At 58.4% G+C, this 12,957-nt stretch overlaps 1 protein-coding gene across 1 annotated transcript; it reads left to right on the top strand.

Moving 5' to 3' along the window:
• Window positions 1–11,264: 11,264 nt before the first annotated feature.
• HRG_05063 (gti1/Pac2 family domain-containing protein) lies at window positions 11,265–12,581 on the top strand (the record flags this gene model as incomplete). Its single annotated transcript, XM_044863534.1, has 1 exon — window positions 11,265–12,581. The coding sequence occupies one exon, from the start codon at window positions 11,265–11,267 to the stop codon at window positions 12,579–12,581; it is 1,317 nt and encodes a 438-aa protein (XP_044722148.1).
• Between the last annotated feature and the right edge of the window lie 376 nt (window positions 12,582–12,957).

Raw genomic sequence — 12,957 nt, 5'->3', positions numbered from 1 at the left:
AGAAGGGCGTGAGAGTGGTTTGCCGTCACGGCCTGGGCACCAGCAACAGCAACCTCCCCCGACTTGTTCTTCGACCATCCATGCTCTGCAAACCGCCATTGTCCCAGACCGAGGAAGCTGGTTCCCCTCGACAAACCCTGACGTTTGGTCGAGAGAGAGAGAACCCGGCCCAAACGCTGCGGACCGCAGATCATCAAGCCTTCTCTTGGGAAGGGGGGGTGGGAGGCGTAAGCGAGTGACGAGAAGGCAAGGGGGTGCGGGAAAGCTTGAATGGTAAGTTTAGATACGGATACATACAGTACCGTTGTATGTACAATGCTCGAGTCTGTAGGGGACAAGACAGTAAGAAGGGGAGCAGAAAAAGAAAAGGGGACAAGGTGCTGTAAAGTGCCCGGCTCTCCCGTGCCGACTTATCCATGGCGCATCGAGCATTCCCGTCAGACAGAAACGCGGGCGAGGATCAGCGCGCACACACACAAACGTACACATCGAACGAGGTACGGATACACGGCAGCAGCTTTGCCTGTCTACTGTGCCCTCTGTATCCGTACATGCTCGGCGTGCGTGTCGGCGGATGCATGCATGCACAATACGCCTCGCCCTCGCACCTGCACGCGCACCCCTCCCTCGTCTCCATCGCCGCCTCTGGGTTGCTTATTACCGCCTCGACGGAGTACATACCGTGGTCGACGACTGGGTTTATATTGAGTGCATGGAGACATGGGCCAGGGCGAGTGCGTGGTCGAGAGGAGAGATGGACCGGAGCAGATGGACGGGGCCACATCTTCCCGGTCCAAAGCTTCGTGCCGCAACCCAGCAGCCGTCGTCCTGCTCGATCTGTCCGAGCAGTTGGTTGCCTGGACTCGAATGCAACGCTGGATGCAGTCGAGTGCTTCGTGTCAGGGCGTGTAAGTCACTGTACAGGAGTAATACATACAGTACATGTGGATGGAGTGGACGAGCGCCCTGCTTTGGAGTTTTATTTCCCGCACCGTTGCAGGGCAGAAGACGCGCATTGCATCATGGCGTCGGGGCCCGGAGTCGGAGCGTTGCCGAGCCTAAACACTGAGCTTCTTGCTCGGGCCCTTGGCATGTACGGATGGGCAATGGGCTACGACGAGGCATCCGTGGAGAGCACGTACATGTGTGGGTAGACGGACGGGCACTCATAACTTGTGCTTTGCTACACTGGACAGTTGCTTGTGCGTGAATGCCCATTCGTATTCGCATATACAGTTGACGGCGGCATGAAGCTGAGGAACAAGGACACCCGTCAACCTATGCCTATGTAGTAATCTTTATTCAGCTGGGCCTCGGCAATCCTCCGGATCCCTTCATGCCCCCTCCCCTTTGCTCCATCTGCGCCACTTGTCGTATGATGGATGGAGGGATGGATGGCTGGCCGGCCGGCTGGCTGGCTCCGGAAAATCTCCGCCATGGACGGGTGAATGCGAACAATGGCGGTCTTGTATTTATGTCCGTTTTGTTCTATTTCTTTCCCTGCTTGGCTTCCTTCTTCCCCCGCAGGCCTCGTCGCCCGCTCTCGTTTTCCTCCGCCTGGTTGATGCTTCCCCCCCCTTTTCCACCCCCAAGCCGCCTTGGTTGGATGTATCCTCTCATCTTGTGGAACGTTGTCGTAGGTACGGATACAAAGTAAGCTTTTCTCTTTCCATCCTTCTTTTCGTCATCCCTTTCCCGTCATCTTCATCTTGTCCTGTCGCCAGCGCGGGTCAGAAAAAGTAAAAATAAGTGACCGTGTTACGCGGCTGCGGCATGACTCGGTCAATTGCCGATGTTTCTTGTTTCTATGCCCTTGTCTCATCCAATAAAGCCCGATCCAAAGGGGGCTCGGTGTGGCGCCTGGAGCACACCTTGCATGGCATTAGACGGCGGGCGGCCTTGGCAGGGCCTGGTGAAGCAGTTCTGCTGTTGTTACAGAGAGGGAAAGTTTGTTTTCAGTTACAGTAGATCCGAGACCGTCCCGTGTGATGAATGGTTTATGCAAACCGACGCAGTGTCGGCGGCCGAGGGAGGCGTCCGGACGGACGGTGGCTTGGACATGGAGCGTATTGACCTGGGACCGGAACAAGGATCACTGTCTGTTCCATCCAACAGGTGACATTGAGCGACGAAAATGGATAGCTTGGGGGGGTGTCACAGTCGGGACGACACAGACGGGCTCCAAAAGCGATGGCATTTCGCACGCATCATGCACATGCACTGCGGACACGGCCTCTTTGCTGCGCGCCACGGATGGGATTGTGCCGTGAGCACCGAGCAGAGCCTCGCGTCCTGCAACGGCCCCCGCGGCGCGTGTGAGAGGGTGCCGTGTTGCGGCGCGGCGAAAATGCTTGGACGGATCGAGGCGAGCCCATCACGGCAGGAATCGAAGAGGCGGCTACACATGCCACGCATTCATTCAAAGTCGGAATGGAAGAATTCACTGCCTTGTCCGGCTGGAAGCTCAGAGCCAGCTCGCACATACTTGCTTTTGTTATACCGTCATCTGTACGTTGGCTGATTGCCGTCGACGCGACCAGCTGGTTTTGAGACGTGGCTCATCATCGTTGCAGCTAGTGTTTGTACCGTTTGGCAGGCCGGCCGAGCAAGAACAGATGGACAAACCGGGAAGTTGAATAGTTAGCGGGCTGAAGTTGGTATCCATCCATACACGTCTGGTTTCACACTCTGCAGTGACGGATTGTGTTGGCGTGAAGCGTTGTCACTCTGAGCCCCTTACTCACGCCAGCCAAGCCCTGCTCTCTCTCTCTCTCTGTCTCTCTCTCTCTCTCTCTCACACACACTCTCTCTCACTCTTACTCTCTTACTCTCTCTTACTCTCTCTTACTCTCTCTCTCTCTCTCTCTCTCTCTCTCTCTTCCTTCGTGTCTCCCGCTTTTGCCTCTACGTGGGACGAGACGAAACACGATCGACGCCCCTCCCTTGCTGAGTCGGGCCTCCAACCAAGTGCCGGCTGCTCGAACCCACTCTTTCCCCTCTATATCAATCTTTCCATTTTTGTTTTGGCTCACGAGTCAACTCCAGACCCAATGGAGAAGGCCCTCCTCCTCTCTTCCATGTCCAGGGTGTCCCTCCCATCCATCCATCCATCCTAGTGCCCCCAAACCCCCACGTCTCGCGTGTCAAACCCCATACCCGCCCTCTTTTAACTTGGGCTGTTCTCTTACTTTATTTCTGGTCTTGTCAATGCGCGACATGTTAGTTTGCTGCCCATTTCGGCCCTCCCATCTTCTGAGCCAGTCGGCTCCCGGACACGCGCCCGGACTCGCTGGTGCTTTGGGCTTGGCTCCAGCCATGTAGATTGTGTTGGCATATATGTACGTTGCTATTATGCGTACCGACGTAATTATAATTAACTGCTCCTCTTTTGTACATATCCATCAACCCAAGTCCAGACCCGGTGACGCCATGAACTCAGCCGCCGAGCCCCGGACCGGCAGATGGAGTGCTTTCTTGTCAGTCCTTTTAAGGAAGCTGGTTTGGGACGGTGAATCGTGCACCGGTCGGGGCGGACTCGATCCGCGGATTGTAGCCGGGCATGAAACCCGGGGGCCGACGGGTTGCAGCGCAAGTGGGATGGGAGCGGCCCCGATCACCTTTTACCCGTCTATTGCCAGGTCACCCTGGCCATGTGTCTCGATTAGCCGGCTTTGTCGACGGGGGCCGAGGGAAACGCTCCCTACTGTACTAAGGAGAATACTCGTGTGGTGGTTGTAGTTGCAATGGTTGTTGTTGGGCGACCGACGACGGCTTGCAGCCATCGTCAACATGGCAGGTTCTCGAGGAAAGCTGTCCCGTCTGCCTGCCTGTACTGTACATGCAAATGCTTGGTATACCTACGTGCTTGATCCTTTGTATGCACCGATGAGGGGAGTGTGAGTGTGTGGTGGGTTGAGGTGCACGCCGAAAGGATTAGGATGAGCTTGCTCGTCCGCCTCCTCGCCCGTCTCCTCGGAGTTCTGTCCAGCAGCAAACGACAACAACCAACCAGACGGCGGCCGGGAATAAGCTCAGGCCGTCTTGGGCCAACCAAGACAGTCTGTCGAGACGAGGGGAGGCCCCTGCGGCCAAGTCGGCTGCGACGGCATCCCGACAGCGCCAAGCAAACGCCTTTTGTGTCTTGCTCGGACGGGACGGACGCATGTATTGGGTCCATGGATGGATGGGCCACATGCATAGCCTGATGCACCATGGAGATAAGCATGCCTCTCTGCAGAGAGAGAGGGCATCAACAAAGACGCTCACGTATCTGCCGCCCGCCAAAACGGCCACGGCGCACCGAGTGCCCTGTACCCAGACTGCCACAGCGCGCCGCGTGCCCTGTAGACCGGTACGGGCCCAGGCGCTGTGGGCGCGTTGGACCCCTGCGTATCTGCGCCTAGGCACACCCCCCCCCCCGCCCAGGTCGGCGGCCACTGAACAGGCAGGAATGGGCTTCCATGCCAAGGCCAGTGGCTTGCAACGCTTAAATGTATGCTTAAAAAACCCAAAAGCAGCCGAGTTAGCCGTAGCTGTTTCGCTCGGATCACCCCTCCCCCAGCCCTCGGCCGCCAATCCCCCCACGCCCTCCCTCGTTTTCCTTCTTCCCTTGCCCTGTCGCTGCACCTACGCCAATCTATCGAAACCAACGAGCCGGCGGATACGAAAGAGGAAAGCCCCGTGCTTACTTTTATTTCTTTCTTGTTCCACTTGGTCTTCTCCATGACCGCTGGGGCCAAGAGGGGGCGAAAAGGGAGGTGACGAGGGGGAGGACGAAGGGGAAGACGCGGAGGAGGACGACGACGATGGGAAGGCGACGGGAAGACGACGGGAAGACGACGGGAAGACGACGCCCGCTGGGCTGACCGCCCTCGTCGGTCCCGGCCTGTCGATCATGGTCGCTCATCTCGTTGGCTGCCTGGCGAGAACCCACGCCCCATGCAAGCCGCACACGAGGCTGGCGGTCTGGATTGCTGCACTGCCCTGCCAGTATCAAGGCGGTGGTGGGTGGCTGCATCTGCTGTCCTCTCTCGACGTGTCGGAATCGACGCTGCGCAAGCAAGCAAAATACGACAGACCGGAAGCTGGGGAAAAGCCAAGCTCTCGTTCCAGGCGTTGGGACCCTGGATCGTCGGCTTGGCACAGGTACGATCAGTCAAGGCTGCAAGGGTGTGTCGTTTGGAGCATGGTCCGTACTCCGTACATGGCAGTCGAAGCGGCAGTCTCCGTACATGTATACAAAGGCTATCCATGTACGGATACCGACCTATGCTACGGATGCCCGTCACCGTTTCCGCTGTTCGCGGACCGCAAGCACACACTCTCTCTGTTCATCAAACGTCGACGACAAGCATCGTCGTGGAAGGCGGGTGCGTCAAGAAACAGGAGCCGTCGGAGCCGGCTCGGCATGATCGTCAGACGTCATCATGGCGCCTGGCACCGGGGGGGGAGGGGCTTTGGTGCTGGGCGTGTCGTCATTGGCCAAGGACGAGTGCCGGCGCGCCTCACACGGAGGATACCCGAGAGACGGATGGAGAGGGCGCCTCGAGGGCCCCCCCCCCCCCGGGCTGCTGCATGGTCATACAAAACACACACACACACACAGAGTGGGAGAGACTCGGTCGGGTGCACATTGTACATATCACACAACTTGCTTCGTGCATGCTTTGTACACGCTTTGTACTGGCATGTCCGTCCACTTGCACCTGTTGTTCTGTAGGGCGTTGCCACAGGACCTCGATGCCGACGATCAACGTCACGTCATCCGCCGCCTCAAAGGCCGCCGCCGATAGCGCCTGCGTCAGTCCTGCTGCATTGCAGTGTGGCTTTTGAGTTTGCTTTCCCCACCCTGTCCCATCCATCCGCGCCTGTTCGGCTGTAGAGGAGCACACCAGCTTCTGGCTGGTACACCGGGTATTGACTGCCTTGACCATGGCCCAGCCGGTTCGACAAGCCAAGCATCTACAAGAGCATGGTAGGTCTGGTTTGCTCGTTGCTGGCAGATGCGTCGCTGGCAATTCACCACTCCTGTACTGTACACGGATGGATCCCGACCCTCTCGACCCTCCCGACACGCCCCGGAATGAAGACGGCGAGCACGAGTCTTTGCGGCCATCAGCCCCCCTTACAAGTCACACGGCATCTCCCGCGGCGGGAAAAAAGAAAGGAAAAAGCTAATCGGGGGTTCTTGTTTCAGCCTTTCAAGAACCGTCCTACTCTCGGACCTTTTTGCGGCAATAAGCGCGAGCGACGGACGGGATGGAGCGGGCGCACGAGCGCTGCCATGGTAGCTGCCATTGCTCTCTGTCTTTGCTCTCTGTCCGGCCCGACGAGTACAGTAATTAGGGGAGGAGTGGAAAGTGGCAAGACAAGAGGAGAAAATGGACAAGATGGATAACACACAGTACAGCCTGGGCCCATGTCGGTGCGCGCCGCCAACGCTACTTTGGCATACAGTACGTATTCTCTTCGAGACGAGTACAGTACCGTAACTGATGTGATTCTTCGAAGCCGAGAGACGGAACAGGAAATGTTTGTTGTCGCCTGCGTGCGCGTCGACCGTGGCTCGCCCGTGAGTGAGACAGACGTGGAAAAGCCTAAATAGTCCCAAGGCGCCCTGAGACGGCCTGGGTAGCAGCAGCTGGCTCGAGGCAGCTGGCTCGAGGCAGCTTACGTGTTCCCTCGAGTCGATGCAGCTGCAGCTTTTCAAGAAACATGGCGGCTGGCGGTGACGCAGAGTGCCGTCCCAGAGCCAAAGGGATGCCAAAAGCCGAGACAGCCCAGCAAGCCATTGGCAGCACCCGGCTGACCGGCACAGGAGCTCCCTCCCACGGGTGCACCCCGACGGAAGCCCGAGGGCGAGCAGCAGCAGGGACGAGGAGGCGCCGTGACCTTTTCATTGTGCTGCGCCGAATGCAGGCGAGCAGTTCACAGAGGGCCTTTTGTTGTTCCTCGGTGTAGGTGTACGGGTACGGGTACCAACCGACCACCTGCCTACCATACGATGCATACGATGCATATCCGTACATGCTTACAAGATACAAGCCCGGAGATTCCGCGTGGGCAGAATGCCATGATGCATGCAAGAGTGGCCTGGTCCAAGCCGCGCGGAAACACAAAGACTGGCCGGCCCAAACAACGACGACGGCCCTTGGACGAGTTTGCGTGGCGCTGGCTGGTGGCATGCACATGGACACTTGCATACGCACGCACGCACGGCTTTAAACATGTGCTGAGATGATCTTAAGGTAAAGTCTAATACCTTTCACCCGGCCGGTCTCGATGGTGATAGGACGGGGGCCCCGTCTGGGTCTATGCATGGACAGCTATTATGCACGACCAGGGCAAAGGAAAGGCGCATGAGTTTGACGCATATGTACATTTTTGTGTGTGCGTGCTTGGCCTTGCATTCACATGTATCCATTCGTACATGGCTGCACTGCCCGTCTAGACAGATGCACGGAGTAGGAGCCCGCGTAGGGGCAGTCAGCCAAACGTCATGGGCGGACATCAGGCTGCTCATGTGTACAGTATTATCCATCCACGTATTCGTACAGTCAACAGGAGTCCGGCGGGGCCTGGAAGAGTTGACGGGCTCTTGATGGAAAACTTCCATTCCATGACACGAAACTCAAGTGGCACCATCGTGTAACGACGACGACGATGACGACCATGACAGCAACAACAACTACAAAATCAACACCGTTCTCCAACAGCAGCCGCAGACTCGTCCGGCAACCACGGCACTCTTGCGCCGCGACAAGGCGTCGTTAGCGCGCGTGCTGGACCGTCGTCTTTTACGACGACTCTGTCTTGTCATAGTGTGCACAGGGGAATACATACGTGTGAGGCGGCGGTGGGGGCGCCACTATTGAAAGGGCTAGCAGCGCCCTCCGTGTACTTGGGGGCTGGGGCGCGACAGCTGAACCCTGATGACTGACTGTCTCGACTTGTTCTTCTCTTCCTTCCTCTTCGTTTCCCCTTTGTGCTGGCTGGAGTGGGTGTGGGGGGGTGTTTGCTTGGTTGCAGAAGACAATGCCGAAATCCGGCAGAGGTGAAGTGCCGTGCGCGCTGTGTCAACTCTATCGATGCATAAATGCGATAGGCAACTCCAAGTACGTACATTAGTCCCATTGGATAAGGTATGAATATACAGGTACGTACCTACCTATCTATATACCTACCTACCTACCTATATATATATGTGTATATATATATAAGTACCCAAGTATACATGTATAAGTATACCTAGATACCTTAGGTAGTAATGTATATATCTATATAAAGTGGTTAAACATGGAGGGCGACGCTTATAAAACACGCAGATATAATCATGGACATGTACTCCGTGTGGATTCATCTGGACCTGTAAAACGCACCCGTTGCGCACGCGAATAGTAGATAACAGGTTTCGCGATATGCAGTGGATACCTGGGCCGGGTGTAATCCAAAGCATTGCTCAAAGGGCGCTCGTGCATTACAGACAATGGACAGCGACGGCCTGCGTGCAATCATGTGGGGAGCGGGAGCGCCCAGAATCCAGATGAGCGCCATCTCTGGTGCGAGGACGGGCGGCTGTGCGCAGACAACAAGACGGTTGGCTCGAGTTGAAATAAGCTTATAGGGTGTCTTGTCGATGCCTCATTGCCTTGGCATGCTGTCGCAGACGTGCCCATGTAACGCGGACTGACACACCGCATGCGCAAGCAGCACTGGAGCAAAGACTGTCGATGCCACACGGCGGCCGCGGCGCACGGTGGGCCGGCCGAAGCGGCTCTCCCACATGAAGCCATGGCGTTGCGACGAGGGCGGAAACGAGGCGATTGATCCCTGCCTGGGTATGCCCATCTTGGGAGGGTTCCTGTCGCGGTGACTAATTATTCATGCTTATGTGCTAGTCAGGTTGTCTAAATTGCCATGGAGCGTGCCAATCTATATACGCTTCGGTATTAGTGTCTAGGAAGCAGCTCGAGCGTGCCGGAACCATGTTTTCGGTTAGTTATACACGCTTCCCACCCAAACGCACACACACTCAAACGCATTGTGCCAAGCCAGCCAGCCAGCAGACAAACTCTTGGCCCCAGTATAATATACGTACATCATATACAAGCATGACGGAGAGTAACTTATAGTAAGAAGAGATTGTACATATAGGTAGGTACTGTGTAGGTAGGTAGGTAGGTACCTAGGTAGGTAGGTCGGCGTCTAGACACATGGTACAAGGCAACAAGCAAGCAGGGAGGGAGCGCGCTCTGCTTTTAGGCAGATGGCCACGACGCACATGGAGGGAAGCATGCAGGCAGAAGGGAGTGGGTTCTCCAAGCCGTTGGTTGCCAAGCAATGCGAAAAGGCTACTGTATAGAGTTGTCGAAAAGGACATTGGCAGGACGGTTATGCACAACTTTGGCCTTTTGCTTGTGCTCCCTCCCGCGGGCCCCTCGTAAATTAGCCGGCTCGTTGGTCGTGGAAAGCATGGCACGTTGCGCCTTCCCATCTTCGAGCCAAGGGGAGGAAGGCGTCACGGTCGCTGTTTTCCGAGAATGGTGCGCGTGCACTGTTTCGGCGCAACAGGCAGGCTGGCAGGCAGGCAAGCAGGCAGGCAGGCAGACAGTCGCCTCGCTATAAAATCTGCCGACCGGCCTCGGGTCGCGTGCTTAATTTAACCTTGCAACCCCCTCGTCTATTCTTTTCTCTTTGTTCCTCGATCGTCCTTGATCCCCCCAGCACGGCGCAGCAGCACGGCGAAGCAGCAACGCAGCAGCAACGCAGCAATAACGCAGCAGAACAGGCAGGCAAGGCAGGCAGGCAGGCAACGGCACGCGAACCTTGGGGGGGCCCGCAATCTTCGACGTTGCGCCTTTTCTTCTTCTCCTCCCATCCTGTCCAACGACGACGGCCCTTTCTTTTGCAGCTGTCGGGTTCCGCCGTTTGCACACGACCTGTGGCGCATGGTAAGCACATTCCCTTGCGCGCCAGCACCCTCGAGCAGCTTAGCGGCCACGACACGAGAGAAAAAGCTTGTCCTGGCCAACAGGCGGCACACCCCCCCTCCTCCATCTCTCTCGGCTCCAGAGCACCCCTCCCCCCCCCCAAAAGGCCCCCCAAAGGCCCCCCAAGACCCCCAAAGCCCCCCCCCCCCCCTTGTATCCCACCCCCTGTGGCAACCTCTGCTACCCCCCCCTGCTCCTCCATGGCACACCCCCCTTCTCGGCTCTGCAGCGCCGACGTATCCATCCTCAACTCACTAATCATGGCCCTTGCTTGTCACGCACCACGCCTTATTACCAACCCCAACCTTAATTTACACTCTCTTCCCTCCTCGTCCTCCTCATTAAGACCTCGATCCTCGACCTCATGTTAACCTCTCCTCCGCCCCATAGCTCTGCCCCCAAACTCTACGACTCCCAACGTTGCGCCAAAAAACAAAACCGTCGAGCGCCGTCAAAGCCACCAGCTACCGCCGCCCACTCATCATCGTCTTGATCCAACAACGTAGGTAAGGCTCACCGTCTGTTTCCCTCGTCGACGACACGCTCCTCGCCTCGACTCGTCCTGGCGCCGCGGATTGGCCCGCATCGCCATGTCGCTTCCCGCCTCGGCCCAGACGGCCATACAAGCGGCCTATCGTGGTCGCAAGCGCGTACCGTGGCCCGCCCTCGCCTATTCTTCACTCTCGGTCGCCTTGGGGTCACAGCCACGCTGCCGAGACCCTCTCGAACCCTGTGCTCTCCAGTCGCCATGCACATCGCCAAGCGGCAACACCTCAATCGACCCTTGTGTGCCTGGGCCGTGACCGCCGCAACCCACGCCTGTCGCTGTCGGACCTGAGTGTTTGCATGTGCCGACATTGCCGTGAGCGACGGACGTACTGTCCTCGGCATCCACGGGCGTACAGGGGGTCGTCGTTTGAGCAAGTCGCTTCAACTGCGACCCAGGCGCCGGCCACTCGGCCCATTCTCTTCTTCACCGCCCGAGCCCCCTTTCTCGCCTCGTTTCCCACTGTCCCGTGCCCCGAGCAAAGTTGACGAGACTAACCCATCCAATGCAGCTCTGGCTCCCGCTTCGGCAAGCCCTCTTCCGCTCCAGGAGCTGCCAGATAAAGCACCAACGCCTTTATCTTCTGGGCTCAAGTGCTCCCCAGCTCTGCGGACTTGAGCCCATCATCATCGTTCCTGTCGCCCTGCGTCTTCCTCGCCGCGGCGGTCGTCCTGCGCAAGCAGGCACGGGAAACAGCTGTCAAAACGGACGCAATCACTTCAGACAAGATGGAGACGTACCACGGCTACGTCCGGACTCCCGGAGACGCCATCAAGCTGTTTGAGGCTTGCCGCCTTGGCCTGCTGCCCCGAGTCCAGCGCCGCTTGTCGGAAAAGGAGAGGCAGTCGATCCGCTCGGGCTCCGTCTTTGTGTGGGATGAGCGTGAGGCCGGCATGAGGCGGTGGACAGACGGCAAATCGTGGAGCGCCAGCCGCGTGTCCGGCAGCTTCTTGACCTACAGGGAAATGGAGGGCAAGCGGGGGGGCGGCTTCGGCAACGGCAGGAGAGGAGCCGGCAAGACCCCCGACTCGGGCCGCGGCAGCGACGAGGACCACGACGACGGGGAGCCCGAGGGCTACCGCTACAAGGCCGACGGCCTGATGAAGCAGTCCTTCAGCATCACCACCTCCAATGGCCAACATCTGCATCTCATCTCCTACTACTCCCGGCCGCAGCCGGGCCAACCGGACCTACCCCAGCCGAGCTCCGACCCATCCCTGCGTGCCATTGTTCCGCCCAAGGGCATGTATCCTGAGTCGAGCATGGGCGAGACGAACCAGACGCCGGCACTCACGCGCGCGCCCATGCAGCAGCCATACATGATCGCCCCCCAACATTCCCACGCCCATCACCAAGCCTACGCCTACGGCCAGCCCGGCTACGGATGGCCCCCGTCGCCGGCCGCAACCCCCCCGTACGGGCATTATGCGCCGTCGCCCTACCCGCCACACGTTCATGCCCTGCCTCCGCCCCAGGCCTCACAGCCGTACGCGACCTCGCACTACACGCACGCTCCACCCCACGAACGGGCTCCGCTGCCTCCACTACAGAACCCTAACAAAGCCGGCTCATTACCGGTCTACCCAGGCCACACCGCCGCACATGGGCCGTCGCCGCCGCGATTGCACGACTCGCCGCGGCAAAAGGACCTGCAGGCGGCGGCACAAGCCGTCATCAGCGACCACCATCTCGGCAATGGGTTGGCCAAGGGCTCCCATGGACCCCTCCCGGCCCTCAACTCGGTGGCACCCGGGACTTGCTCGTCGAGCCACCCGGCCATGGCGACGCCACCCATGCGGCACATGAGCGTCAGCCCCCCGAGCATCTCTCACCCCGATGGTGCCATGCCCCGTGGCAGCACCAGGCCGAGCCTATCGGCCCTCCTGCACCCGACGCCATCCAACAGCGAGCCCAGCAGCGCCAAGACGGCCAGCAGCGGAAGCGCCAGCAGCAGCCCGCGGACCAACGGCCTGGTCCTGGACAAGGGTGGTGCCAGCGAGGACGCCAGAGCGCTGAGGATGCTGGATCGCAAGTTTTGCATCTGAGCGGAGTGGAGGGTCTCCGGATACCGATAATACCCTGGTGGGCTGCGCGAGGCAGATTACAGCACATGGAGTTGTTTGCGTGACGCATTTCACCGGCGTTGATATTTTTTAGGTTGGAGAGGGGGAATCCGGCGGCACGAGGCGCATTGACGACGCGGCATGTGTTTCCCTTTTTTCCATTTACGCTTATTTCTACCCTTATCTTTGTTGCCGCAGCGGGGGTCAGGCCTGGGAATGCAAAGGCAGGGACTGATCGCCCTTTGCAGCGGAGACTTCCGGTTAAAGTTTGAGACGTGGAGCACCTCGCGTTAAGTAGGCAGCGTCAAGTCGAGCCGATTTGCCGGGGCTTTTCAGTTGGCCCCCGCATTGGAAAGAG

This window comes from Hirsutella rhossiliensis, assembly GCF_020360975.1.
Source record: "Hirsutella rhossiliensis strain HR02 chromosome Unknown scaffold00004, whole genome shotgun sequence".
NCBI classification, from domain to species: domain Eukaryota; kingdom Fungi; phylum Ascomycota; class Sordariomycetes; order Hypocreales; family Ophiocordycipitaceae; genus Hirsutella; species Hirsutella rhossiliensis.
Note: the sequence above shows the minus strand (reverse complement) of the source record. Positions and strands in the feature narration are given on the sequence as shown.